At 40.0% G+C, this 27,912-nt stretch overlaps 3 protein-coding genes and 1 pseudogene across 8 annotated transcripts in view; 1 reads left to right on the forward strand and 3 right to left on the reverse strand.

Moving 5' to 3' along the window:
* The window catches only part of pnpla7b (patatin-like phospholipase domain containing 7b), a 49,318-nt gene extending 44,424 nt beyond the window's left edge, over window positions 1-4,894 (reverse strand). For 2 of the 5 annotated variants that reach the window (XM_030059375.1, XM_030059380.1), the window contains exons 1-3: window positions 3,219-3,416; window positions 1,777-1,861; window positions 467-541 (exon numbers count right to left, since the gene is read on the reverse strand). In XM_030059375.1, coding sequence (XP_029915235.1) covers window positions 467-541; window positions 1,777-1,861; window positions 3,219-3,259 — 201 coding nt within the window. In that variant the 5' untranslated portion in view covers window positions 3,260-3,416. Of the gene's footprint in view, window positions 1-466; window positions 542-1,776; window positions 1,862-3,090; window positions 3,417-3,963; window positions 4,064-4,816 lie in introns of those variants that run through there. The other 3 variants (XM_030059377.1, XM_030059376.1, XM_030059378.1) reach the window with 3 other exon arrangements.
* Window positions 4,895-4,913: 19 nt separating this feature from the next.
* Window positions 4,914-6,814, forward strand: mrpl41 (mitochondrial ribosomal protein L41). Its single transcript, XM_030059383.1, has 2 exons — window positions 4,914-5,068; window positions 6,163-6,814. The coding sequence occupies exon 2, from the start codon at window positions 6,201-6,203 to the stop codon at window positions 6,606-6,608; it is 408 nt and encodes a 135-aa protein (XP_029915243.1). The 5' UTR covers window positions 4,914-5,068; window positions 6,163-6,200; the 3' UTR covers window positions 6,609-6,814.
* A 1,927-nt stretch (window positions 6,815-8,741) lies between these two features.
* LOC115365876 (sodium/potassium-transporting ATPase subunit alpha-2 pseudogene) lies at window positions 8,742-11,603 on the reverse strand (annotated as a pseudogene).
* A 593-nt stretch (window positions 11,604-12,196) lies between these two features.
* dph7 (diphthamide biosynthesis 7) lies at window positions 12,197-24,507 on the reverse strand. 2 transcript variants are annotated; one of them, XM_030059382.1, is made up of 10 exons: window positions 24,429-24,507; window positions 23,976-24,157; window positions 22,427-22,560; window positions 20,961-21,048; window positions 19,828-19,922; window positions 18,156-18,310; window positions 17,108-17,180; window positions 16,946-17,011; window positions 15,300-15,472; window positions 12,197-14,230 (listed from the first exon to the last, which is right to left on the reverse strand). In XM_030059382.1, the coding sequence occupies exons 2-10, from the start codon at window positions 24,114-24,116 to the stop codon at window positions 13,791-13,793; spliced, it is 1,365 nt and encodes a 454-aa protein (XP_029915242.1). In that variant the 5' UTR covers window positions 24,117-24,157; window positions 24,429-24,507; the 3' UTR covers window positions 12,197-13,790. The 2 variants fall into 2 exon arrangements, with proteins under 2 accessions (XP_029915242.1, XP_029915241.1); XM_030059381.1 differs by having other exon boundaries at window positions 18,156-18,313.
* Window positions 24,508-27,912: the final 3,405 nt, after the last annotated feature.

Here is a 27,912-nt window from a genome sequence, read left to right on the forward strand (position 1 = left end):
AAATGTCTTTTGAAGCATTCTGATGTAAGGAGGACCTAAGTCTCAGAGGGGAACTAGAAATGGACTGATATATTGGTATCAGCCGATATCAACTGTGGAAAAAAAAAGCAATATCTGTATCGGTCCAATATTATTTTTACTGTCGCTATTTATCTGAGAAACTTGCACTTCTGTGAGCTCTTTGTCTAGGAGTGTGTCACTTAATAAAACTGTAAAATCAGCAACAGACTAATCTTTTGTTCTTAAGAATGGCCTCAAAAGTTGAACCTGTTTTACATCTGCATTCCTACTTCATTCTTGTTCTGGCTGAGAGAATTCAGGATATGGTATCAAAAAACATATTGTTCTACGCCTAAAAAGAACACTCGCACTCTCGTTCACATTGTACTTTAAAAAAAAAGCTGGACAAAAATTGAGTAGAAGCAGGCAGAGAGCATTAAAAGCAGAGACAGGCTGCTAGTGTTACCATGGTGGTTTGTGTCCTCTCCTCCACAAACTGCTGCATCCTGGCCTTGATCTCACTACCAAGAGGAACCAGGCTCTGAAACAACAGAAACAGCTCAGAGGGAAGTGGAGCACTGCCTGTGTCCAGATATAAGAGCAGAGTGAGCAGAGCAACGAGCGGTGTTTAGTCCCAAAACCTGCAAGCATCAGTTAGTGACTCATAAGTATTTGGAATCAAATGCAGGGATCATTTCAGTGCATTTAGCTGCATTAACCACCATATGTTGTACTCTGTTCAGCAAGTGCTCAACACTGCCCTCAATAGCCAACAGACAGTATTGCACTCTTTCTTCCATCACAGCAGTCAGTGGCTGTGGCTCTGCTCTCTTTCTCGACAGGCTTTTGCTTAAATTAGTCTTTATCTCTCTGCTCCCACTGTTCCTTTCATCCATCATAATAAATATGAAGAACAAATAAAAAAAGAGGACATTTGTTTCCAGAATAATAGATAGTAAGGTAGTCCATCACTTGGCTAGAGTTTAGTAATGAGGAAAATAGTGATGACACGCCAAACAAGTAAAAGGTTAACAAGTGGTCATGAAAGTTGTACTAACAACATATTCTGTGTCTTCATATTACATCACTCCCCCCTCTAGCTGCTCTGTAGGACAGTAGTGGAGCTATCTTCCTCTCAGTCTCTGAGGTGGACTTCCCCCCAGCTAAGAGTCTGAAAAATAACTACCCTAATCTGCTCGAATTGCTTAAAAAACAAAGTTTGAGCCTTATGATATATAGCAGGATTTGTCCAGCCTGAAATGGCATAAAAATATTGGCAGTTTAAAAAAAAAAAAAATGAAAAGAAAAGTATTTCCTTGTGCATATGTGAAATAGAGGGGAGCGGAAAAGGAAAAGGAGAAAAGAAGAAACTAGCCACAATATTACTTGCCAGCTATCTTTTAGTACTCTGGATAGATAGATGATATTTTTGTTCCCCAACATGTGGACATGTATTCAATGGAGAAAAGAAAGGATCGCACACTCAAACAATAGGAAACTCAAGCAATCTACTTCTGTGTCTTTGGTAGCTACTGCTCCTCTGGTGGAGTGATACAGGCAGTGCAGGAGTTACCGGATCTTTCCGGGGGGGAAAAAACAGCTTACAACAGTAATTTGAGCAAAACTATCAGCCTTGTGCACTCAGTAATCAGATGTGCATTTTTGTCTCAGAAAGCAACACTTATAAAGTGATGCTGACCCCCTTAAATAACAGGTTTAAACAATTTGACAACAATGTTGAACGGTCTGGAGTCGGAGCAGTGAGCAACAACATACCGGGTATATACTGCAGCTCTCCTCATCATCCTTGTCCTCCATGTCTGAGAACGCCACCGTCAGGCCAGCTCTACAGAGGGAATGACTGATAGAAAACAAGAACAACAAGAGAACAAGTGAGCATGTGATAATCGAACAAAGACACAATGTCAAATTGGCAAACTAGGCCACATGAGATAAGAAGTAAAAAATGTGATAACTGTGTAATGTCGTTTGGCTGATGCTTTAATATAAAGAACTAGTGGGAAGACAATTATCCATTAATCAGTTAGTCCATCAGCAGAGAGCTAACCCTTGGAGACCCAAGCAAATTCACTGGATTGCCTTCAAAAGCATTACATTGTGTGTATAAAATTAAATTACAAGAAAAGTACCCTTAAATTACAAATGTACCCAAAAATTGGAAATTGCAAGAAAAAAAAGAAATACATGAAAATTACCACAAACAAAATCAAATCAAAGAAATAACAGCAAATTGGCAAAAGTAAAAAAAAAAAAAGAAAGAAATTCTCAAAAAATGGCAATAAAGATTGCCAAAAATGTGTGAAAAAAATAAAAAAACTATTTTTATAACAGAGGTGGTAGTAACTAATTGCATTTACTCACATTACTGTAATTTAGAGTAAAAAGTCAGAAATTTTACTTGTACTTAAGTACATTTCTGCTTGAGTTTTGTACTTCACTACATTTTAAACCAGCTCCATTACAGAGAGCAAATGATCAATGGAAGAGAGGACCATTCAGATCCAACTGGCAAAATGTGGTATAAGTGTGGAAAAAAGGAGAAAAGTATCAATGAACTTTTTTTTTTTTTAAATTTTTCCTCAAGTAGTCATCTCCAGCAGTACCTCTACTTCTACTGCAGTCAAATACCAGCAGAGGAACAGCACGTCTACCTGAGTAGCTATTTGTAGCACTCCTTCCACCATTGATTTATAATAATTATATACTTACAATGAAGATATGAGAACACTCTCATGAAATTACCACAAAAAAATGGTAAAAGAATGTCAAGAAGATAACAAAAACAACCCCATGCACAAAAATGAAGTAAAATAAAAGAAAAAGAAATAAAGTGAAATTTTGTTCAGATGGTGAACTAAAACCAAACTCAAAGCCAAAGCTTATCAACAGGCTTCTGGGTTTCAACAAGTAAATGTGGTTTCAATTTTGATAATTGATTCATTTTAATAATTGATCCAGCAAATACACCAAACACCTACTTGTTACAGCTTCCCTTTCTCCATTTAATATTAGTATATGTTACTTTATTCACTCATTTATTTATTTATTTTCTTGCTGTGCCTTGCTGACCTTCACTGGCCCACAGAGCAAACTGTTGGCGGAAAATCTGGGTTAAAGATCCCCTGCACGGCTCTACACAGAACGAGGTCACAGGCTCAGTGTTTGTAACCAGACACTCGTGGTGCGCTCAAACCCACAAATACTCTGTCCCAGCAGCACGGAGCAAACACACGGCCATCCAGCTGGAGGACAGCTCATTCAGGAGCAACGAGGGACGGAGCTCCAGGCTAAACTGCTCCCGTTCACAGTGGACTTTACTCAGCCCAGGTGGCCCAGTCCAAAATCTGCTACTTGAATAATGTCTTGTTTACTGGGAAACGAAAAGGCATGGCAGAGCAGGGTTTCACGTGTCAGACGTATCACTGCGGGCTCGTATATTAGGCCTGGAAACGCTCCACCAAGCGGGGCTTTTGGAAAACATATCAACAAATGTGTACTGCAGCGGGTCCCGCCCCCCGCCAGGCGCTGCAAGAAAGCAGTGCCAATAACCGGACAACCAATTAAAAAAAAAAAAAAACATGTTAAAGACTATTGACTGGTAAGTGAAATGTATGCCGAATTGAAGAATGTAGGAACAGGTAAATGATATTGGCACCTTGTGCGAGGTGCTGAAGTTTGCTGGTGAGTGAGAAGGCATAATAACTAAAAGATTTGTGTTTTCGCCGACCACAGAATTACATCTAATAAAGGCCTGGATACAGTCAAACAATGCACGATCCTATACTTTATCAAACAAATACTTTGGCACGTGATTCTACTCCCCAGAAGCTGGCAGAAAAAAACTCCAGTGAATCAAAGCTGCCGAGTCCGTGTCGGCGCTCCGCTGCACAAGCCAGTCAGTGCAGAGCCACACCGCGGAACACACAACATGCTGCCACTTACTTTAGCTGCTGCTTCTCTCACCGACCCTTACTGTGTCAAAGTTTATGTGCACGTTGTCCATGCATTGTCGTCACGACTGTCCAGTTTGCTAGAGATAAACAACCTTCACTTCCGGTCACTTCCGGTCAAACTTTTGGCTGATGCTCTAATACAAAGCACGAGTGAGAAGACGGCAAGTCCACTCATCAGTTAGTCCATTAGCAGAGAGCCTGAGCACCTTCACTGGATTGCCTTCAAAAGTAATTTATGTGCAAAATTAAATTACTAGAAAATCATCACAAAATTACCACAAAAGTTCCCACAAACTGGATAAAAGAAAAGAAATAAGAAATTGCAAGAAAAAGGGCATACAAGAAGATTAAAACATAGAAAATAAAATCAGAAATAACACGAAAATGGCGAAAGTAAAAAAATAAAAGAAAATGACTAAAAAACGAGAGTGAAGACTGCCAAATTCGTAAATATATATGAAAACTGTTTTTATAATATACACATAAAATGAAGTTACAAGAACACTTCCATAAAATTACCAAAATTAAAGCCAAAGCATGCCCACGGGCGTCTGGGTTTTAACAAGCTAAAGGGGTTTTCATTTTGATAAGTGCTTAATCACTGAGATAAGTTATCAGGTACATATACCAAACACTGCTAGTCACAGCTTACCTTTCCCCATATAATATAGTTATATGTTATATAACATGTTATAATTATTTAAATATGCTGGAACCACTTTAGAAGCATTGTTTACATTACATGCGTTGTACCTGCTAAAATAATACGCCATAAAGGCAACATACAGGTTAACGCGACGTTTTGAGCAACAACACGGACAAAGCTCTTGCTGTTGTTTCACCTGAAGTTTGACGTTTCGCGGTTTCCGTGAGAAATCAGATACGGTTGGGTTTTTGCAAGGAGACAAAGATGCTTTAATTTTGAAAGCAACACCGCAGGTTCCTAGTATTTTGCATGCTAGCTCGACGCAGCCGCTCGCTCTTAGTATCTCGAGTTTCAATTGGTCGACAGCGGCGCCTTTAGACAAATCACCAAACATTTGACTGGCTAGTCAGACACTGCACTCGTTAGGCGACAGCAACTTGTGCTCAAGGTGAGTGGAATAGGTTTGCATTATAGTTGTTAATTAACAACATTAAATTGGTTTCACAACGTCAAAAATGTATTGCTGAGATATTACAATCAGTATCCGTTTAGTGTAAACAAATAAAACTGCCAAAATATCTAATAGCTAAGCCACATCAGCTGTCAGTTAGCTAATAGTTAGCATAGCTATCGCTAGAGAAGTATTGTGCACTCGATGTTTCCACTGGTTAGTTTTACGATAACGAGGCACTGTTACAGTCAGGGTTTGGCCAGCGTTTACGTGACACTATTACGGTTAACGTGACTGGTACAGTCAGGGTTAGGCCAGCGTTAACGTGTCATTGTTACGGTTAACGTGACATTGTTATAGTCAGGGATGTGCTGGAGGGTAAAGTTGCCTAAAATAAGTTTCTAACCTTTTTAGGCTGAGGAAAATCCAGGGACATTTGTGGTTTTCTGACAGATACTTCACTCAGCAGACATGTTTCAGAATCTGCCAGACATAATACATCCCCTTAATCACTTGTGTGACAAATAAAGTTGTATGTTGGCTGTATTCTGTCCAGTTTGTTTTAAAATCACCGACGTGCAACTAGAATACGATCGTTGCCCTGCAGCAATAATTGTGTCAAGAGATTCAGATGGGTCTAGTCTTATTACAAACTGGCCAATCACATTTTATGCTGTCTAGTCGTCCGCCCAGGGTTAATACACACTTACATTCTGTTGTTCTACTGTTGCCATTACAAACAGTAGGAGGCGTTTTCTGAAAGTCTGAATTGGTTCCAGTAATATTGCAAAATTGCAGTATTGCAAAAACATTTATGTTAAATTTAGCTAGATTGGGCCTAAAGTCTGTAAACTGGGGATCCGTCTTGCACTTTTGAAGCACCACTAGCAAAGTTACGAGGACCAGAAAATTTTCCAAAAATTTCCAAAACAGTTTCCCAAAAAAAGACACCCCCCAAAATAAATAAATAATACAACAATAAGCAAAAAATTACCTCAAAAAGCAAAACATAAAACCCTACAGCCCACAGGCAGGGATTCAAATAGTGAATTTGTTCACAGAAATGTCTAAAGCATGTGTCCTCTCTGTAGGTCTTCCCTGCTCTGCAAGGAGACACGGCCTGGACAACATGGGTGTGTTATCAAGGCTGGCAAGGGGCCTGGTGAGAGGAGCAGACCGCATGGCTGAATTCACCAGCAAGCGTGGCTCAAGAACTCACAATAAAGACAGAGAAGCCAGGCTGACCGGACTGAGGCTCTCCAGCAGGAAATTTGTGTCCATACGGGCCATGATTCCAGAGTTCGTGGTTCCAAACTTGGAGGGATTCAAACTCAAACCCTATGTTTCATACCGCACGCCCAGAGGAACTGAGCCTCCTCTTACAGCAGAGAGTCTGTTCAACACAGTGGCAGCCCCTCAGATACAGAAGGACTTTGAAGAAGGAAATTTCAACAAGGATCAGCTGAAGAAATACGGGTTTGAGCCCACACAGGAGGGAAAGCTGTTCAAGTTATACCCCAAGAACTTTGTGCGGTAAAACATGGATTTACAATCAAGGCTATGGGCATAGAACATGAACTTAAAGGTCAGCATGCAGACGCATGCAGACCACTTCACTGGACTCCTGCAGACAAGCAGTGACTTGTGGGACTCTGACAATGAAAAATGTTGCAAAACTCAATGACCAGTGGGTGTATGACTTTTTGCTGAATAAAAGTTGCTGTTTTTGGTGTCTACAGTTCATGATGCTGACTCATTAATTCCTCTTACAATCATAGTGTAACTGAAGTGTTGTTTGAGCTGATAAGACAATTACAAAGTGTCAGCACTTATTTGCATTCATCTGATTTTGTTCCATATGAATGATTTTGATTAAACTATTACTGTCTGCAAAATACATGGAAATAATGGTAGTGAATGTACCATAGGCCTAAAATTGTCACTCATACATTATTTGATCAGTGAAAGTGAATTAGTTCTAATTTTACTAGGCACTCCTCAAGGACCAGTGGGCCCTACCTTTATCTCTTTTCAACCACAGTTCTGGTTCTTGATCTGGTTAGGTTCAGAATTCTGGGAACCAAGGTGCTACCTAGTGAACCAGCCTGAGATTGTACCAGTTTGGACATGAACCACTGCATGTTGGTAACTGGCCACCGACTCCAGCACTGATGTGGCTGAATTCAGCCACAGCGTTAACCCATCCAGCTACACTTTTTGCTGGTCTTTTTGGAGTCTCTACTCATTAGTTATTTAACTGTTGACAATTTGGTCCTGGGTTATAATGAACCCAGCCTTCACCAACTCTTAAGCAACTCTGTGATACAACTCAGATTTTCTTGTACTCCCATATTTTCCAGAGATGTCCAAATTGAAAGCAATAGCTTTGTTACTTGGGCAAACCACTGCATGCTCTCTGATCTGCCGATTCCATACCTGTATTTCTATGTTTATCTGCCAATTAAATAATGAAACTTTCCCACTACTTTTCCATAACCAGATACAAAATTTCCATGACTATATTTCTGCAGTGTAATGAATCCAGCAAGCTTTACAATTTGTGGGTGAAATCCCAAGACAAATAATATACTGTGCATTCAGAAGTATTCAGACCGCCTTCACGTTTTTCACTTTTATGTTGCAGCCTGATGCAACAATCTTTTAAATTTTTCCCCTCAATCTACACTCAGTACCCCATAATGACAAAGTGAAAACAGAATTGTAGAATTTTTTGCTAATTCATTTAATTAAAAAAAAAAAAAACTGAAATATCACATTGACATAAGTATTCAGACTCAGTACTTAATTGAAGCACTTTTGGCAGCAATTACAGCCTGGAGTCTTTGGGTATGACACAAGAAGCTTTGCACACCTGGATTGGGGGATTTTTTGCCATTCTTCTTTACAAATCCTCTCAAGCTTGGTCAGGTTGGATGGACCCATCGGTGGACAGCCATTTTCAGGTCTCTCCAGAGATGTTGGATAGGGTTCAAGTAAGGGCTTCTGGAACTTTGTCCCACCTCCACACAGGATCTCTGGAGCTCAGTCAGAGTGACCATTGGGTTTCTTGGTAACCTTTCTTTTCTCTCTCTCTCTCTCAATAGCAAGACAGAGATCATTTATTATTATTATTTTTTTATTTTGGAATACATTTTATTTGGTACATTTCATTTGGCAAACAGTAGCTAGTATCCTTTGAAAGCCTAATAGGCTGTGATACATTTTTGGTACATTTTATGTTAGGCACATAGGTGCACAATGCCATTCTACTGCAGGAGATGTCTGCTGAAAAAAAAAAAGAAAAGAAAAATCTGAAAGCACAATCAAGAGCCTATTTTCAGCAGTAGTTTCCATGATAATCAGATTTGTGAACTGATCCATGCAATTTTACAACTGACAGACAGACACAGGCGTAACACTTACACACTCACAAAAGATTCGCTGATTGGATTTCTTCCGAACTTGTCCAACAAAAAGGGGAGTTCTGACTGGATCCCTTCTATGTTTGTCCCGCCCTAACATTTTCCTCTCATTTTTATTTGTTGACTAAAGTGTCAGTTATATTTCGTCAGTCTTCATCATCATATCTGACTTTTTATTTAGTTTTTATTTAGTTTTCGTTCATGAAAATGGTTCATTGATGAATATTTTTCGTCATAGTCTTCGTCAACTAAATTAACACTGCAGAGATGATGCCCACGCCCTTAGCGATGGCCTTGGCGGTGACTGAGTGGTCCCCGGTTATCATGATCACCTTGATGCCAGCAGAGAGGCATTTACCCACTGCGTCAGGCACAGCAGCGTGTGGCGGATTGATCATGGAGATGAGACCCAGGAAGCAGAGCTGCTCAGTGGTGAAATTCATGTTGTCCCAGTCGAAGGTGAATCCTCGAGGAAACTGGGACGTGGAAAGGTTCAAGTGGCAGAAGCCGAGCACTCTCTCTCCCAGTTCTCCCAGCTCCATGTAGGCATTTTGGAAAGCGTCTTTCCAGTTGTCATCCAGTGGAAGCTCCTGGCCATGGATCATAATGGTGCTGCACCTGTCCAAAATCCTCTCCGGAGCGCCCTTCATGACCAGGAGATGACCAGAGGCGCTCTCCTCCAACTCGTGGATGGAGAGTTGGTACTTGTTGGCGGAGTTGAAGGGGATTTCTGCCACTTTGGGGTTTCTGACTCTCATGTCACGAACACTCCCACAGCACAGCTCAATGCATTTCAACAGAGCCGACTCTGATGCGTTCCCCGCTGTATCCCTCGTCAGGATGGGAAGGTGCTCCTGTCCAGCTTTGAAATCAGCCCAGTCCAGACACGTGAGACAGAGCAGCCCAAGTAACAGAGCTCTTGTCAAAACTCGAACCAGACTGGTCCTCGGTGGTGTCAGCCTCGTGGATCTGGTTGTCGAACCACATGTGGGCCACATTCATGCGGTTCTGGGCCAGGGTGCCCGTCTTGTCGGAGCAGATGGTGGAGGCGTCTCCGCGGCCTCCAGATTCTTCACCCGGCAGTTCTTCTTGGCCATTTGCTTGGCAGCGAGAGTTAGACACACAGTGACTGTGGCCAGCAGCCCCTTGGGCACGTTTGCCACGATGATGCCGATGAGGAAGATGACGGCCTCTAGCCAGATGTAGCCGAGGATGAGTGACACAATGAAGAAGGACACGCCCAGGAAGACGGCCATGCCCGTGATAAGGTGAATGAAGTGTTCGATCTCCATGTTGTTGGGCATCTGGCTGACCTCCAGCCCGGAGGCCAGGGTGGCAATACGACCCATCACCGTTCGGTTGCCCATGGAGATCATGATGCCGTGGGCAGTCCCCTCAACACAGTTTGTGGGGAAGAAGCAGATGTTGCGGGTCTCCAGGGTATTCTCATGGGTGAACTCTGGCGAGCGAGTCTAAGGCTCCGACTCCCCCGTCAGAGAGGAGTTGTCCACCTTGCATCCGCTGGAAGAGATCACTCGAAGGTCAGCTGGGATGCGGTCTCCCCCTTTGATCTCCACCAGATCTCCCTGCACCACAAGCTCAGCATTGATCTGCATCTTCTCCCCCTCCCGGATCACCATCGCTTGCTGTGGCACCATGTTTTTGAAAGAGTCCATAATTCGGGAGCTCTTGGCCTCTTGGTAGTATGAGAAGCAGCCAGTGATGATCACCACCACTGAGAGCACCACGCCCAGATACAAGTTGTCATTGGCTGGCTCGTCCTCAGTCGCCACCTGGATGCTGTAGGCCAGGAAACAGAGGATGGCGCCGATCCAGAGCAGGATGGAAAAGTCACCGAACAGCTGACGGCAGAACTTGACCCATTCCGGGGTGGCGGGAGGCGGGTCAGGCCGCTGGGTCCATCCCTGGCAAGCACCTCCTTAGCCCTGGCATTGGTCAAGCCCTCATCCAAGGTGCAGCGCTGTGAGACTGTTGGATGAAACTTTTATTGAAGCCTTTTGCTTGATCCTAAACCCGTGAATGGTGTCTTCATTCAGCATTTTTGGGATTTTTAGGAAATGAGAATAAGAAACCTTTGTTATGATGTTTATAATGCTCACAGTAATAACCATAATATAAGAAGAAGGAGAAAGAATAATAATAACAATAATAATAATATTAATAACAATTGTGGTTAATAACAATAGTGGTAATATGTGCTGATAATAGCAGTATTATTAGTGACAAATATGACGTTGCATATGAGTATGTAATTTACACCATATGTGGGGCAATATCGTATATAATATGGTGAAAATACTGATATATCAATGTCCCAAACATTCATGATAGAAAGTAGTCAGATATAACAATAATAATAACAGTTACAATAACTACATTCAATTGATTGATATCGATATTAACTTATACATAACAGTTATGTATAAGCGTGGTCACTGATCATGATTGGGTGAATTGTGTTTTCTCTAATATGCTAGTTGAAGGAATTACTGATGACAAAAAAGTCGATTCTTGACAAAGAGTGATGGACAGAAGACTGATATGAGTATTGTTTTAGAGATGGGTTTCTCATTCTCCAGCTATCGCCAAGTCCGCAGTCTTCCATGTATTGTTTTATTATATCGGAGGAGTGCCAGTTTCTTGAGTTGCCAGCGGTACTTGAGCGGTCAATTGTGGGATTGAGAGCAGTATTGAAGTCGCCGGCTAATATGATGTTTGTCGTATTATGCAGAAGGGAGAAAAAGTTGTGGAAAAAGGATGAATCATCATTGTTAGGGCCATATATGTTTGCGAATGTATATGTATGGTTATGTATGGATGCAGTGACAATGATGAACCTTCCGTCTGGGTCAATGATAGATGCGTTATGGGTAAATGGAATCTTTTTATTTATCAAAATTGAGACACCTCTTTGTTTACTGTTGTATGTAGATGAAAACTTTTTATCAAATTGTTTAAATTTGAAATGTTGTAGTTCAGAGTTTGTTAAGTGTGTTTCTTGTATGAAGCATATATCAGCCTTTAATTTTATGAGTTGATTGATTATTTAAGTTCTTTTAGTCTGAGTTCGAATGCCACGTACATCCCATGTTACTAAGTTAAGTGTTTGTGTGATTGTGTGTTAGATGTGTCTGGTGTCTTCTTTTGAATGGGAAGTAGGGGGAGATAAAAGAGAGAGAGGGAGGGAGAGAAAGAGAGAGGCTCTGCAGGCAGCTCCTCTGACCTCATGGCTTGGTTTTTGCTCTGATATGCATTGTCAGCTGTGACCTTCTATAGAGAGCTGTGAGCCTTTCCAAATCATGTCCAATCAATTTAATTTACCACTGGTGGACTCTAATCAAGGTATAGAAACATCTCAGCAATGATCAAGAGAAATGGGAGGCACCTGAGCTAAATGTCCAGTGTGGTTGCAAAGGGTCTGAATACTTATGTCAATGTGATATTTCAGTTTTTCCTTTTTTATAATTTTGCAAAAAAAAAAATTAATTCTGTATTCACTTTGTCATTATAGGGTATTAAGTGTAGATAATGAGAGAAAAACGAATTTATAAGATTGTAGCATCAGACTGCAACATAACAAAAGTGAAAAAAGTGAAGGGGGTCTGAATACTTTCTAAATGTACTATATGACTCAAAACAACTGCCATGACTGCCTGGTTTCCTAACATGATAGGACAGCTGATTTCCAGGAAAACATCTTTATTGTTCTCCTTTCTAAAGTTCCAGCTCAACTTGTCAAGGTTAAGTTCATTATTCAAAATGTCCATGATTTTTCCAAAACATTCAGGATATTTCATCATTTTCCAAGACATGTCCTGGCCTCAAAACATCATCTTCAAATTCCATGACTTTTCCAGGTTTTCCATGACTGTAGAAATCCTGGACAGTGATCAGTATGTCAAAACCCCTTGGATTTTTTCCAGAGTGAAAGCTTTCTTGGCAATCCCACAGGAAGCTGAGACTACAGAGACAGTTAACAAAAAGCAAGTGGAATTTGGAAATGGAATGCATGTTCTTTTTCATGACTCATGTTTGATGTGTATACAAAAGAATAATCTCCATTAATTACAGTATATTCACTGACAATGTAAATATTTTGTATTTCATATATTCAGCACTCCCTGTTACATAACTTCAGTTTTTGAGGTTCCCTTGGGACTACAGGTCTCATGGTCACATACTGCGACAAAAGGTGGTTTGCATCGCAGTAATCAAATGACTTGTTCCACTTCCACAGACTCCATCACACTCTCTTGAAAGTCTGGCAGAGCACTGGCAGCTAATAAAAGATTTTGGCACAGTGAAGTGTGTGGATGTCTTTTCATTTTAAAAAATACATATATATCTGCCATGAGGTTAAAAAAAATGTAGCAGAGTGAACAGTCTTGCCATTTTCTATTTCATTCATACATGACTATGAAGTATGCAGATGTTAAAATGTGTGTTGGTTGGCTGCTTTTTCCTTTCATAACTATATAGCTCTTAACAAAAAGGTACACAGTGCTATAGGCAAATAAAAATGTACTACAATAAAGGGAAGACGCGTTGTCTGGATCTTGTTGAGGTGTACTCAGCAGATGCCAGCCTTAAAGCAAAACTTTAGTGTTGCCAAGGTGTCTGGTTCCCTGGCTGTGATACGAGTCTGAATGATGGTGAAATATCCTTGTTAGTTGCTCCGTGCTCCCCTGGGCTGCTAATCCACAATACTGGATTTCTGTCTACATTCACTTGTTTTTTTTTCATACTGACATAGCCCATTGCATTGGTTTATGTGCTAAAAGTGTCATTTTTGGACCAGTTTTGCCACAATATGGAAGAGAACTGAGAGACAGAAACACACAGTATTGTGGATTAGCGGCTAAGGGGAGCAGGGAGCAACTAATAAGGATATTTCACCAACATGTGGACCCATAACCAGGTAACTATAAAACTCAACACTCTACCAAAGTTCAATTTTGCTTTACCTGCACTAGACTGCCAGCCAAAAAATGGGCAATACAGCACAATGATAGCAGGAGTCACTTCAATGCAACTGACTCAGAGATGAGTTTTCTGTTTTTCTGAAGAAAATACAGAGCTTACTTATTGCATTATCTCTGGTGGACTGTTCCAAAATTCAGGGCCCTGATCACAGTGCTTCATCGCCTCTTGTCTGTAAACTTTACAACAGAGAAAAAGCATCGTCTTCAGATCTAACACTACAGATGAAACATATTGTGCCCATGTTATGTTTGGGCTGTACATTCTGCAGACTGTATGGTTTGATGTAAGATATTCTATGGTGTAAGCTTGTCCCCTGCTGCAGCCTGCTCAGCGAGGCCCTGGCCTGTACACTCGTCAGGAGTCCAGTCCCAGCGCCACACGTGCAGCATGTGGTCATAGAAAGAGCAGCTGGCGAGCAGAAAGGACAGCAAAGGGGAATCGCCGTCTGGGCTGAGGGCTTGTCCTGACGCAGAGCTGGTGGGTGGCGATGTTGCACCCTCTGGTATGTATCGTCCCGCATCGTCCTCTAACGAGGTGTCAAAGCTGGCAGTGGGAGATTCATACTGAATCCTCAGGTGTCCTCCATCCTCCATGAAGCTTTTCTTTGGTTCTGCAGTGGTGGGGGAGCAGGGAGCGGGCTCGTCCAGGGGCAGGTGGGACCAGTCGGCTCCGTAAGCCAGGGAGTTATGGAGGATGTAGGAGGCAAGGATGGGACACGCTCCTCCACTGCCCTCTGGAGGGAGACAGGAAAATAACAATGCATTCGGGGACATTTTGAAAGCTAAGATATTTCATTTTCATAGCATCCTCCAGGGAATTTCATAACTTGAAATTATTTTCAAAACTCAAACAGTTGCAGGGATCCCACTCTTGTATTCTAGGATTTTTCAAGGACATATTCAATAATTATGTACCTGTTGCTCACAGAAAGTCATCTTTGATTGATTCAAAATAAACAAAGTTATGTAATTGCAAAATGAAAGATGAAATAATATGCAAATATTTCTTTATATTATTATTCTATCCTCATAATGCATCAAGATTTGAGCATTCTTGAAAGTCAATAATCGACTTTCAGGGTCTGCATTTTCTACAGTAATACACTCCACACATGGGTGAATTTAAGAGCCATTCAATTTAATTTTGCAAAATGAAAAGTGTAGTCATCCATTCTTTACTGTAATATAATGTTAACGCTCTGAAAGCTAAATGAAATTCATTTCATTCAAAAATATTTTAAAAATGCCTTGCCCGATGAAGCTGCACCTTTTTTTGTCAGTCTCATCTAAAAGAGCATTAGCAATCAAACACTGCATAAACTGACTTTTTTCATCACCAATTTCATAAGCAAAAGTAGTTTTTAATTTGTAAACATATTTTGTATTTTACAGTAGTTCTGACCTCACAAATGCTCTTCTGGATGAACGGGCAAAAATTCCCACAGACACACTCCAACATCTTGTAGAAAGCCTTTTCAGAAGTGTGTGTGCTGTAGTTGCAAAGAGGGGACCAATTCCATATTAAAGCCTATGGATTTAGAATGGGTTGGTGGGCCAATACTTTTGAGACCAAGCAACTGCTGTGAAAATATCTCACTTGTTAGTGACAGTATTACAACACTCTGCCAGCAATCAACTAGTCTTCTCTCTGCATAAAAAGGACATCTGATTCTCACAGTTTCGAAATAATTTCTTTACCCAATGATAACAATTTAAAAAAAAAAAACACTTCAATGAACACCTGCACATTTTAATTAGCATTCCTTTAAGAGAAAGCAGACTTTAGCTGTCCCTCAGACTCACCCTGGGCTTGCTGGCAGTGAAGGATGTGGAAGTCGTTGTGCATGCAGGCAGCCAGCAGCAGGTGTGGATGGGTCGGGTGCCACTTCAGCCTCCACACTCCACCACCCAAGCTGGTCTGGCTGAGAGGCTGCTGCATGTTCCTGCCATCCCACAGCAGAACCTGCTCATCATAGCTGGGAGGAAGAAGCCCGGTCAGCCTGTGGTCAGCCTCAATGTTTCACAGGGAGTCCCATAAACCACTAAGTGATAAGCAGCAAATCTTCTGAACGCTGCTGCACAATGCTAAATGCATTATGCATCATTTTTCCTCATACAAATGAGAGGCAATTTGTCGTCTCAAAGGATATAACAGTCCTGTTTGCTGACAAAGTCAGTTACTGCATTACATCAGTATGGAAACCAGCCCATTTTTCATTAACACAATATGATTAAGAAAGTGTTTTTCTTACACAGGTCATTGTTACAGGTGCCAACTTATAGTAAAGCTGCAGATTTTGGAAGTTTCATTAATTCATTAGTAATTATGACCAATTAACTGATCTATTAAAAATGTATGATTTTGCTTACAAATATGAAAATAAAAGCTTTATATTTAACATTTGAGATATGCATGGACATTTACAGCAAAACTAAACTTTGGTACAGTGCTGGGCTGTATAGTGACATGGCCTGACTTCACATAATGGTGAAATATTTTCATTAGTTGCTCTGTGTCCTGGGCTGCTAATCCACAATACTGGATTTATGTTTTTCCAGTCTCTTCCATAGCATGACAAAACCAGTCCCAAATAACATTTTCAACATATAAACAAATATGAACAAAACAGATTATGCCAATATAAAAAAAAAACAAGTCCTGGCACCTATTTTTTATGTAATTACCAATATTTGTGAAAGTTATATCACGTTGTTTCTTCCTGGAGCAAGTTTCCCACAGATTCTACCTGCTGGATCTACTTTCCAGTTCAGACAAGAAAATAATGGGGCGTCCTGGTAACTCACTGGATAAGAGCGTGTACCACCCATTAAGGCTAAGTCCTAATCGCATGGTCCTCAGTTTGAATCTGACCTCAGACTATTTGCTGCATGTCATCTCCTCTCTCCCCCCTGCCTTTTCTGTCTTTCTCTACTGTGACTATCAAATAAAGCAGAAATGCAAATAAATAAATAAAAATAAATCTATTATGCTCTAATAGTGTTATTTTGGGGGCTGTTTTAATATGAAGTGAATGGAGATAGAGAGAATACATCACATAGAAATAAATATAAGTTCAGTTTTGCTTTAAGATACAGAGCAGACTTATGAAAACAGCTCTGTGACATGAAGTCTCCAGTCCCAAAACTTTTAGTAGTGAGAGACAGGCAGCATGCCAAACTATGCTTGTCTGCTGTAACCTAAACTGTCATCAATCAATGAAACAACCTTGTATTACTGAAAAATGACTTCATTTTACAATTCCACATCAGCTTATCATGATGTCTTCATTATAAATGTTGGACTGAGTAACAATAACAGTAATAATGCAGTTACTGACAGATATTTGGAATCAACCACTGGTTGATCAGTTATTATTCTTAAATGCGATGAATCAATTATCAATTAATCATTAATATCCTGTCATATGTTAGCTCATGAAGATATTTACCTTCCTGTAGCCAGGATGTGCTCCTGATGTGGGTTACTGTGAATACTGCACACGCCCATTGAGTGTCTTCAAGAGAAACAAAGCAACATATGATTGCTACTGTACTTTTCCAAGATGAATAATGTGACTGTAGTTTGGGCACACTCACGGCTCTCTTCTCACCTCTTACTGGTGAAAGTGGGGGAGGAGGGGCCCATTCTCAGATCCCAACCCTTCAGTTTGCAGTCATCCCCACCTGGTGCAGAGAGGTAGGCAAAGTTTAAATTCATCTACAATAGGGCTGAGAAACATGGTTAAAAAAATACTACAATTAATTTTAAGCATATTGCAGGATTTTTTTTTTTAGCATCATTTTCATTTTCACAGAAAAACATTAAAATGACAATAATGCGATTGTTGCTGGGGTCTGTAGCAAACATGTTGTCTTACATCTGGGAAATACTATTTGTAGGCCAGCGAGACAAAATTTGCTTTCCAAGTCATTTTCTTTTACACACTACAATTCAACGACATTCCCTCAAATTACAGTGCTGAATACAAGCTTGCTTGTTCACAAATCCTGGCTGTTTAAAGGACCATCCAAGTGATTTTGAATGTTTGGCCCATTTACTCCAATCTAACGACATTTTACATTGAGAGAAAACATTTTGCAAATCATGAGGGGGTACTAACGATTTCACAACATATTTAAAAAATGAAACAACTATGATTTTTTGGTTGAAACACCCACCCTGGGTGTTTCAACCTGCTTCTGTGGCTAACAAAGTCCTCACCATTCATAAACCACAGAACTGATAATTGTCTGTGGAAAGCAAACAAAGGGCGTTTCACTCCACCCAATTTCAAGTCATTAAAACACAACAGTGCTGCTGCTTTTAGCAAAAATAATGTGGACGATCACCGATTGTCACAGTGATTGAATAGTTGTGTAAAGTTTGAAGTCTCTGAAAGTTCATTTTCATATTGTAATGGAAATAATGGAAATCAATGGGTGGATAAAAAGGGAGGAAAAAATAGATCAGAGTTCTAAAATACGACTGTTTGGTTTGGGAAAACATTAGCAGAAATATAAAATATATATATTTAGTTGATAATAGGCTAAAGATGCAGAATCACTGGTATGGTCCTTTAAATTCAGCTCCCCAACAGCAGGCATTCAGAACAGGAAATGAAGAGTGGGGGGGTGGACTTGTTGGAAGTGGAGTGTTACCAGAGTACAGCAGCTGTGTGTCCCAGTAAGAGAAGGCTGAGATCCAGGCCTCAAAGTCATGGGCCTTCCACTGGGATAGAGGCATCAGAGCACCTTCAGCCAGGCACAGAGCACTAATGCAGCCTGCCGAGTCGCTGCACACCACCCGCACATCGCTGCTGCAGCCAGGTGGGGGAAAGGATAGATGGAAAGGATAATGAGAAGGAGAAGGAGCCCCACCAACCAAATCAATTTAAACAACTCCATCTTAAGCAGGGATTCCATCAATTTCTTGCTTGAAATTTGATGAAACAAACTGGCTTATATCCATTTATGTGTTAAAAGTGTCATTTTGGGTTTTGCTATGAAAGTGAGAGACTGGAGAGACTGAAATGCAGTACTGTCAGGATTATCAGCCCAAAGGGAGAATAGAGCAACTGATGAGGATAATTCACCACCATGTGGCCAAAGGTCCATTTCGCTTTGAGCTGGTGTTTAAAACTTTTTAAAACGTACACATTGCTCTCTTAAAGGTGCACAACGTACAACTGCATAGGACTCTTTAGAATCAAAACATGGAGTATAGATTATGGAGTATGCTTTTTTTTGTCAGTTGAGTCTACAGCAATCAACCCTAAATTTTGCATTGTGCACCTTTAAATGCATTTAGATCTAACAAATTTTGCTACTGCTTTCCAACACAAATATTTTTTTGCTGACAAAAAGATAACACTGGGGTGCACATTAAAAGCATAGTTTGCTGTTGTGTTACCAGTTTTGCCCTTTACTGCTTGAATCATCTTTCTCTCTCTTTCTCTCTCTCATAGGCACCAAATTCTGTGGTAAGGTTAGTCATGGCCGATCATAGGGGGGCATACAGTTTCCGAATAGATTCACATAACACCACAAGAGAACAGCTTTTCATGACAACTGCCCAAAATGGGGCATTACAGTAGGTGTGGCCTATCACAAAAAGGTGCATACCTCCAGCAGAGGGCAGAGGGCACTCCACTCAGTGTAATCTTTCTAGTTTGCTGTGCATTGGTCAAAATGAGCAGATGCTTGTTAAGAAGATACACATTTCTATAAGCTTAGTTGAATAAAATCTGTAACTATTTAGGGGAAATATGTTTTTGCAACCAGGCAACATCACATAGCCTTAATGCTGGTGCAACTCTTCTGAAAGTGACTTCATTTAACAATTCCACATCAGCTTATCATGATGTCTTCATTATAAATGTTGGACTGAGTAACAATAACAGTAATAGTGCAGTTACTGATAGATATTTGGAATCAAATCTGATGCTTATTTTATACCATTTGGCTCCATGGACCACCACATATTCCACTTTGTTTAGCAAGTGCTCGCCACTGCCCCTGATGACCAAAAGACTGTACTGCACTGTTCTTTTTCTCTGTCTCACATCAGTCAATGCCCGTCGGTCGGCTTTCTCTTTCTATAGCACATATGTTGAGCCACGTGTCATGGAGGGTCAAGAGGGTGCAGGTTTTCATTCCATCCAAAAACACCACCAGGTGATGTCACTAATCAGTCCCTCCTCTCTGCCTGAAGTTGAGGTGATCAGTGAAATCACCTGGTGGAGCTTTTGGTTGGAATGAAAACCTGCAGCCTCTTGGCCCTCCATGGCACCAGTTTGACACTGCTGCTCTATAGGCTTTGCTATGGCCTTACCTGTCCCCTCTTCCCGTGGACCAGTCTAATGACAGCGCCAGTCGGTCTACTCCCACCTCCAGGCTGCTAAGAGCCTGCAGACTGTAGTGGCGTTCCTACTGGACAGACAGATCCATAAGAGCAAAGCCACACTGCAACATGGAAATCTGTAAGTCATGTCAAGCCCTGGCCTATAAACACGGATTAAGAGGCTGTGCTGAGCATTATAAGTGATTATATGATATTATATGTGATGTTAGTTGTGTTAACTCTAGCATTTTAGCTTCTTCTATCTTGTGTAGTTTCATAGACGTGATCAGACAGCTCAGAATAATAAAACTGAAATTTTATCAGTTTCAATGTAGCTGATACATTGTTACGAATGTTAGCCAGGAAGAAGTCCACCTCGATGGCAGAAGGCAAATTTTTAGCATTTCTAACAATAACAATAATAATTTCTATTTATGTAGTACTTTTCAAGCATGAGCACAAAGTGCTTTCCAGATTAAAGGATTTACAAAAATAAAAATAAGAAAGAAAATTACTTTACTGACTCACAACTGAGTTGCCAATTATATGAGGCGTTGCAATAGTGGAGCTCAGCCTGAGTAAGCAGAGGGCTGTGTTGAGTCGCGCCAATTCTGTGGGGTAATGGGACACTTTTACACTTCTACAGGCAGGATGAGACTTGTGTGTGTGTAACTTGGCTTGAACTGGCACTGAAGGTTTTTCATCCTTAAACAGTGAGCTCTGGGCATGTTCCACAGGTTACAGGTGACCAGACAGAGCAGCTCGGGGTGAGAGTAATAGACAGAAGCTGTTGTCGAAGTTGTAGCAAGCCGGTGGCAGCACTCGACAACAGTTCATTTCCACAATGTAATTAAGTAAAAATCCTGAGCTATATATGTACTTAAAGCTCTTTTTGGTCATGACAGAAGATCCTTAGGATCAATAAATACAGATGATCTCAGAAATGATACACACTAAGATTGTTAGAATCCAAACAGAGAGAGGTGAGAGCCATCTTCCCAGTTTTAGTCACTCAGCCTGAGCTCACACTTTCAGTTATTTATTTGGAGCATCGAGCCAGTATCCAGCACTTAGTAATGATGAGAGCACGATAGCACCATTGCTGGTGCAGGGGTGTTTCTCACCTGATTGACTGACAGTGTGTAAAGCTGCAGCTCTCCACTGGCTGCTGCCATTCCCAGCACAGGCTTCTCTGACAAAGGAACGTGGCACCTGAAAAGATGCAAAATTTTCAACAAGACGGGAGCAAAAACTGCCAATAGCACTCTTTCTCTGGAAGCACAGAGAAAGCACAGCGGTGCTTTTTCTCAGAAAAGGCTTAGTTCAAAATATTAGGCGGACATTTTACTTTTACAGAAAATTAGACCTCAGCCAGTCAAGGCATCCATCTCTGAAATGATGAACAAAGTTAGTCTTTCTCATTGAATAAGTAGTAAAATAATTAATCATTCAAATGCCTAACTTATCCAAGGATTTACCAAACAATGCCCAGGTGGTGCATTACAACACAAAGGAATTCACAAATCATGTGTCCTAAGAGTTGTATGCATCCAAATTCTCCAAATAACAAACTTTTTTCCCTTCCTTTTCACTATTCCTACACCCCTCTTGCAAACATCTGACAGGTCAAGGAAAGGTTGCTGGGAAACGTTAGGATGTTTTGGAAAAATAAGATGTCCTTCCCTTCAATGAGTCATAAAGTCAACAATAATTGATACTGACATATTACTATCAACACCTCAATCTGATAAATGACTGTGACTGATAAATGACTTTGTAGACTGTCTACACAAGGACCAGGCAGCTGTGACATGTGCAACATGATTTGATTCTCTTGGAATACCTTGACCTCTACCAACGAAGTTGGATATGGGTTATGTTTTTGCCCCATTCTATCTGTCTGATCATTTGTTAGCAGGATATCTCAAAAACTTGTGAATGGATTTGCCCTAATTTTTGTGTAAAGTTTAGTCATGGCCAAGGAAGAGGTGATTAACCCTTCAGGTCAACTGGCCAGAAGGGAATGTGGTGGTGGTGGTGGTGGTGTGTGTGTGTGTGTGTGTGTGTGTGTGTGGCCTTTCACAAAAAGCAAGATAACTCCAGCAACAGAATTACTCCCTAAACCAACCACACACAAATACCTGTTAATATTTGAATTTATAAAACAAAATGCATTACCTTCAATTAAAAAGAATGAAAAGTAAGAATTGCCAAAAGTTTAATTTGGTCAAGTATGTGACATGGAAATGGCAGATCACTGGTGGAGGTTTGCACTCTACTGAGTGTAATCTTTCCAGTTGTGAGTGAAACTTCCACCTTCATGGCCAACTCATAAATCACATGAAAACACACTCATGTCGGTGCATGTGGGATTCAGAATATTTACAATGGTCATCTAGGAGAGTTTCATGGGTGTTTGCTGAGTCTGATATGGCAGACTCTGGCCCACCTCATGAAAAAACTAAGGCAAAGGTGAGATTAAAATAATGAAAATGTTTTTGCATGAGGCCCAATTCATATCAGAAGAAAAGACTGTCTCTTGGCAAATTCAGCCTTCAAAAACCCATGTAGGTCAAATCCTAATTCTTACCATTTCAGATCCAGAATTGCTGGGGTGTCTAAGCGCTGGAGCTCAGTGAGAGGTGGACTCATGTGTCCCTTCTGGCCAAATTCAAACAGGTACAAACGACCAGTTCGGCTGGGCGTGGCATCCTCATCCCCTGCCTGCGGTGTGAGGGCACACAGGTCAGGACTCAGGGAACAGTCAGGCACAATCACACATTAACAGAAGCATTCACAAGTCATTTATGGCTGCAGCGCTAATAAGACCTGGCTTGTCTTGTATGGATAAGATTTCATATGAAAGTATGTTAATACAGACAAAAATGTTACCTCAATGAAATTGATCATAGTCTGTATAAATAATTATCTACATATTTATCAAATCATTTTTATGGCACTTTTAGGGCAATACAGGACGATACCTGAGATTTTGCATATTTAGCATAATATCTACTAAATGTATATACTACTTCCATTCATTCGACTACAATGTGAAAATTAACATCAAACGTTTGCTTTCCACAGCCAATTATCAGTTCTGTGGTTTATGAATGGCAAGGATTTTGTTAGCCACAGAAGCAGAACATTATAAGGTGAGTATTTCATCCAAAAATTCAAAGTTGAAAACTGATTTTGATTCTATGGTGATTAAATGTTGATACATTTTCAGGGGTCCCAAACATGAAAAATAAATAAATAAAAATACTGAATAATATCTCCATGAAAAAAAAAAAAAATTAAATGTTTGCAGTAGAGTTAAGGCAGTTTACAAATTGTTAAGATCTACTCTCCAGTTTGCCTTTGCACCCTTGGTAGCATTTAAATGACTAGCGGTAATAGGGTTTAAAGATATATCATTAATGATAATAATAATAACTTCTTTATTTCAGACACGTAGTCTATATAACAATTAAGAAAAAAAATAAAAATAATCATTATCATATGGTTATCTAGATATGAACATGCGTGACATTAATATCTCAAAAGGCAACAACATGGACAATGTCAAATTTAGGGTTAACATAAGACACTGATTGGTCTGTTCTGATCAATAAAATATTCTTTGAAGTAACTGCATTTTCTACATCCAGGTGGTATTGTTAATCTGTTTTTTTTTTTTTTTTAAAGAATACTTAATTATTAATGTTGCTTTTTCACTTAATATTTTTCACTTATGATTTCAGATAAGTGCTGACCTACAATCATATCGTATATCAGATCACTATACAGATATTTGTTATAGAGGTATGAAATTCTGTCCATATTCTGCAGCTCTAAGCTGTAATACAACAGATTGCCACAATCTTCTACAGTGTACCCTGCAGGGCAGTAGTGAGTGTATTTACCAATTCAATAGATCAGCTTATATTGACACCAAGTACTGTCCCTCTTGATGACTTATCTAGTCTGGAACGTGTGCCGAAACTCACAGCGAGCACTGCTGTGTCCTGCAGCCTCACCACTTCTGTTTACCGGTAAGCAAAGGAACATTAGGCACGGTTTCTGAGCATGACGTGCTCTCTACACTGGAGCTACAGGGTGTGAGGAGTGCCGTGGCTGCCGGTGTGCACTCTCACCCTGTCTGGACCTTTGTGGAGCTGGTAGGTCCCGCATGCCAGGATGTGGTGGCTCGGCGGAACAGGACACCACTCCACCGTGTCGGCGCTCAGCTCCGTGTCGAACACCTGTAGACTGCGAGTCTTCGACTTCCCAGCCATCGCCACCTGTTCGGCATAACGTTACGGTGCTGGAGCAGACGCTGCAATACAAAGTCATACGCCGCAACGACGCATGCGAGTCAGTAAAGTACGAATGAGTGAAGAAAATACCTAGCTAGCTCATTTCCAGTAAGCTAACTCAGCGACATAATCTGTTTGGTGGCTAGCTACTCTCAGCCGCCGCAAAGTGACAACAGCTCGACACTTCTGAGTTTAAACCAGATACTGTGCGGGTGAATGAACAGCCAAAAGTCCACGTCAATAACTGTTTATTAGTTAGTATCAGGTCAAGCGATAATCAATAAAACTCACATGTACACCACCCTCTCCCTCTTCTTCTTCTTCTTCTTCTGCTACGGATTCTTCTTCTTCTTCTGCTACGGATTCTTCTTCTTCTTCTGCTACGGATTCTTCTTCTCCTCCTCCTTCTTGTTTTATAGCGGTTGGCAAACAGCTATAAGGCGCATTACCGACACCTTCTGGATAGGAGTGTATAACAGAACGGTTACTACATGATTTTATATTATATTTATATATATTTAAGTATAAATCATTTATAATTAATTTATATGATATTATATTCTTCTACTAATCCTCATACCTTCCAAAAATAGCCGTATATTCTCTATCCCCTGAACTCCTATGTAATATTTCTCTAAGAGCTAGTGATGCACTGTTTCTCTAGAGTGACTGTTTCAGTACCTGCCTCTCTTGCTGATATTTAGGACAATATAAAAATTCATGCTCTACTGTGTCCCACAGCCTGCCATGTTCACACCTACCCGTAGCATGTTGATTCTTTATTCCTGATGTACTATTCAAGCCTCTATGGTCAAAGCTCATCCTTGATATAATGTCCTCCTTTTGATTTCTATGGTATCCTCGCAACTCTCCTACTTTCCTTTAAATACTACAGTAAATACTACTTAAATACTACTTTGCTTTATCTATCGTGTTTAATATCTTCCCTACCAATGTGTGCTAGAATCCACACAAATTTTATTTCTATCCCTGCCTTCTTTATTCTAAATATTGTATGAGCTACATCCAATATTATATTGTGTCTTGTATTTGACTGCATATATTTAATACTTGTTAGTGCATAACTGGAATCAGAACCTGTTAGCACTTTGACTCTATCCAGCTTAGAGCAATCAGGATAGCTAGCAATTCCCCAGTATACACTGCCAAGTTAGCACAAGCCCTTTCATTTAGCATTATGCTTAACTCTGTTATTAGAAATGGTATCCCTACTTGTGTACTGCCCAGTGTTTTAGATGTATCTTATGAATTTTAACATATTCTGAGTAATTTCTTTCAATATACTTACTGACTTCATTTTGCTTGCATGTTCCCCCTTTCCTTTCTGTAACAGGTTTAACAGACCCTTGCTTCTTCTGGAGTCCACAGAGGGATAACAGAGAATGGCACAGCTGGGCAAAACATTTTGTCTGCTATTCCTATTTTGTTAACTATTGTCCAGCCAAAACTCTTTATTTATTTGTCTCTTTTTCTTTCTCTTGACATGATTTTAATAAATTGAGCCAGATGGTTCTCATTATGCCCAGTAAGTTAATGCTAGTTGTGTTCTTCTTATTTTCAAAGGTGCTTCAGCCATTTCTACCTGCAAAGCTGCAACTGGCGTAGTCTTTATCGCCCCACAGCACAGTCTCAGAACTTTTTAAATAATGTCTTATTATGCAACCATATTCAAAAACTAACTTTTTGGAAGTGAGCTTTCTTTGAGTTTCTTTGTCGTAAAAAAAACTTTTGTCTTTGAAACAGACAGTCTAAAACCAAAAATACAGTCACTCCATTCTCTTTATTTACTTGTGCTTTCCTAATTTCATGTTCTAAACACAGAGCAGGATCTATGGTGCTCCTTATTCCTTTCTCCTATTATTTCTAAATAATAAAGAAAACTTTAATTTATCCTTTTTTCCATAGTTTTCTCTATATTACATGTAAGAGCTATGGGTCTAGAACGTTCTGCCAAGCCTGAATCTTTAGCTGGTTTACATATAGGTGCTATTACAGATTCTTTCCACTGACTGGCCAATAATCCCGTTTCCCATATTTTATTATACAATTTTAATAGCACTTCTTTACCCCTTTTACTAAGATTATTTGACATACAGTGGGTTATTTGGTCTTTCCCTGGAGTTGTCTTTCCAGCTTTCCTCAACACATTATTCCACTCTGCCAATGGAAACATCATATTAATTGTAATTCCATAATCCAAGTTTTCTATACTGTGTACTTTATTAAAGGTCAATGCCAGCAATTCTGCCTTGTTCTTATTATCTGTTATTACATTACCATCATCTTTCATTATTGGATATCCATATTCCTTCCTATTCCCAGACATTCTTTTGATTGCAACCCATATTCTCTCTAATGGTGTTTTCCTATTTATAGACTCTGATTATTTCCTTTCCTTTTAGCTCTCTTTATTACATTCCTCACTATTGCATGTTTTCTTTTGTATTCAATCAAATTTTGAAAACACAACTTAAAAAAAAATTTTTTTTGAAAGCTTTACTTCGATTTTGTATTGCTTTAGTGCACTCTTGTGTCCACCATGGGACTAACCTTTTCCTATTATTACCGCTTCTTTTTGGGATAGCTTCCCTTGCTGCTCCTAATATCATTCTACTAATTTCAGTATTCAATCCTTTCATTCCCTGGCTGATTTATATTTACATCTTTCAGTTTCTCCTCACTCAAAACTCTGAACTTGTTCTGGTCTGCTTCCCCAAATTTCCCTCTCCCCTCTTGTCCATCCTGTTCTCCATCACTTTCTATTCCTATGTTCATTGGATAGTGGATGCTACCTATCATACTTCCACTCAAAACCTTCCATCTACTTAACCCTGCCGAGGAATGTGATGCCAAAGTGAGATCAGCTGCTGATGCTGTGCCCCTCACCAAATTCCCTCTTGTGCCTGAACCATCACTTAAACACACCAGCTCCTTTTCATCCATTATCTCTTCTGTAATTTCTCCAGTAGAATCATCTTGGCTCCTCCATATTGTACTATGTGCATTGACATTTCCATAGCAGATTGCCTTTCCTCTCCACTGCTCTAGAACTGACTCTAAATATCTAATTTCTTACATGGATTATGGGAATTTATTATTTTCATACTTATTTCATTGGGCCATACTTCAATAATCCACGTATTCTGTCCTTGTGTATACTAGAATACCACTGAATAATAAAATCTAGATGCATATAACATCTGGATAATTTTTGAATGTGCTGATGTACCATTTAAACTCTTGCTTGTTTGCTATCAAACTTCTAGCGTTCCACTGAAGTATAAACATTATGATGTGATTTGACAACTTGCCTCTGAAGTCCCTTCTCCTTTACTAAAATCTGCATATGCTTTTCCCATGACAGGTATTTCCTGTTCAAGAACTTTGTTGCTGCCTTCACTATAATTTTGATATTTTCTCTTTTAGTCTTTGCTTGTTCTGAGCAGTTGATAACATATACTAGAACCAGGACTAATCTGTCCATTGTGATTCCTGAATGACAGTTATGTGATAGGGGAGACTGGGGTAAGATGAGCCATTTTTCATATTTAGGATCACTACATCAAGGCAATCATAGTTTTGTCACTAACTAATATATCTGCAGATATTTCAGGATGTTGTGCATCTCTTCAAACAAACAGAATGAGTGTAAACATAACTGTTTCTATAATATAGCATGTCCAAAAAAAGTGGTCTCGTGGCACAACTTACCCCGTGTATGGGGTAAGTTGAGCATAGGAGCGGGGTAAGTTGA

This window comes from Myripristis murdjan, chromosome 9 (genome assembly GCF_902150065.1).
Source record: "Myripristis murdjan chromosome 9, fMyrMur1.1, whole genome shotgun sequence".
NCBI classification, from domain to species: Eukaryota; Metazoa; Chordata; class Actinopteri; order Holocentriformes; family Holocentridae; genus Myripristis; species Myripristis murdjan.

What these genes read in the sequence shown, in the direction of transcription:
- mrpl41 (XM_030059383.1), top strand. Translation starts at nt 6,201, where the DNA reads ATGGGTGTGTTATCAAGGCTGGCAAGGGGCCTGGTGAGAGGAGCAGAC.
- dph7 (XM_030059381.1), bottom strand. Translation starts at nt 24,116, where the DNA reads ATGGCTGGGAAGTCGAAGACTCGCAGTCTACAGGTGTTCGACACGGAG. An exon ending in ACACACTGTCAGTCAATCAG is followed by an intron (nt 19,923 to 20,960) that starts GTGAGAAACACC and finishes TCTGTCCAGTAG; the next exon opens with GAACGCCACTACAGTCTGCA. An exon ending in CCCACTTTCACCAGTAAGAG is followed by an intron (nt 17,012 to 17,107) that starts GTGAGAAGAGAG and finishes TTTCTCTTGAAG; the next exon opens with ACACTCAATGGGCGTGTGCA.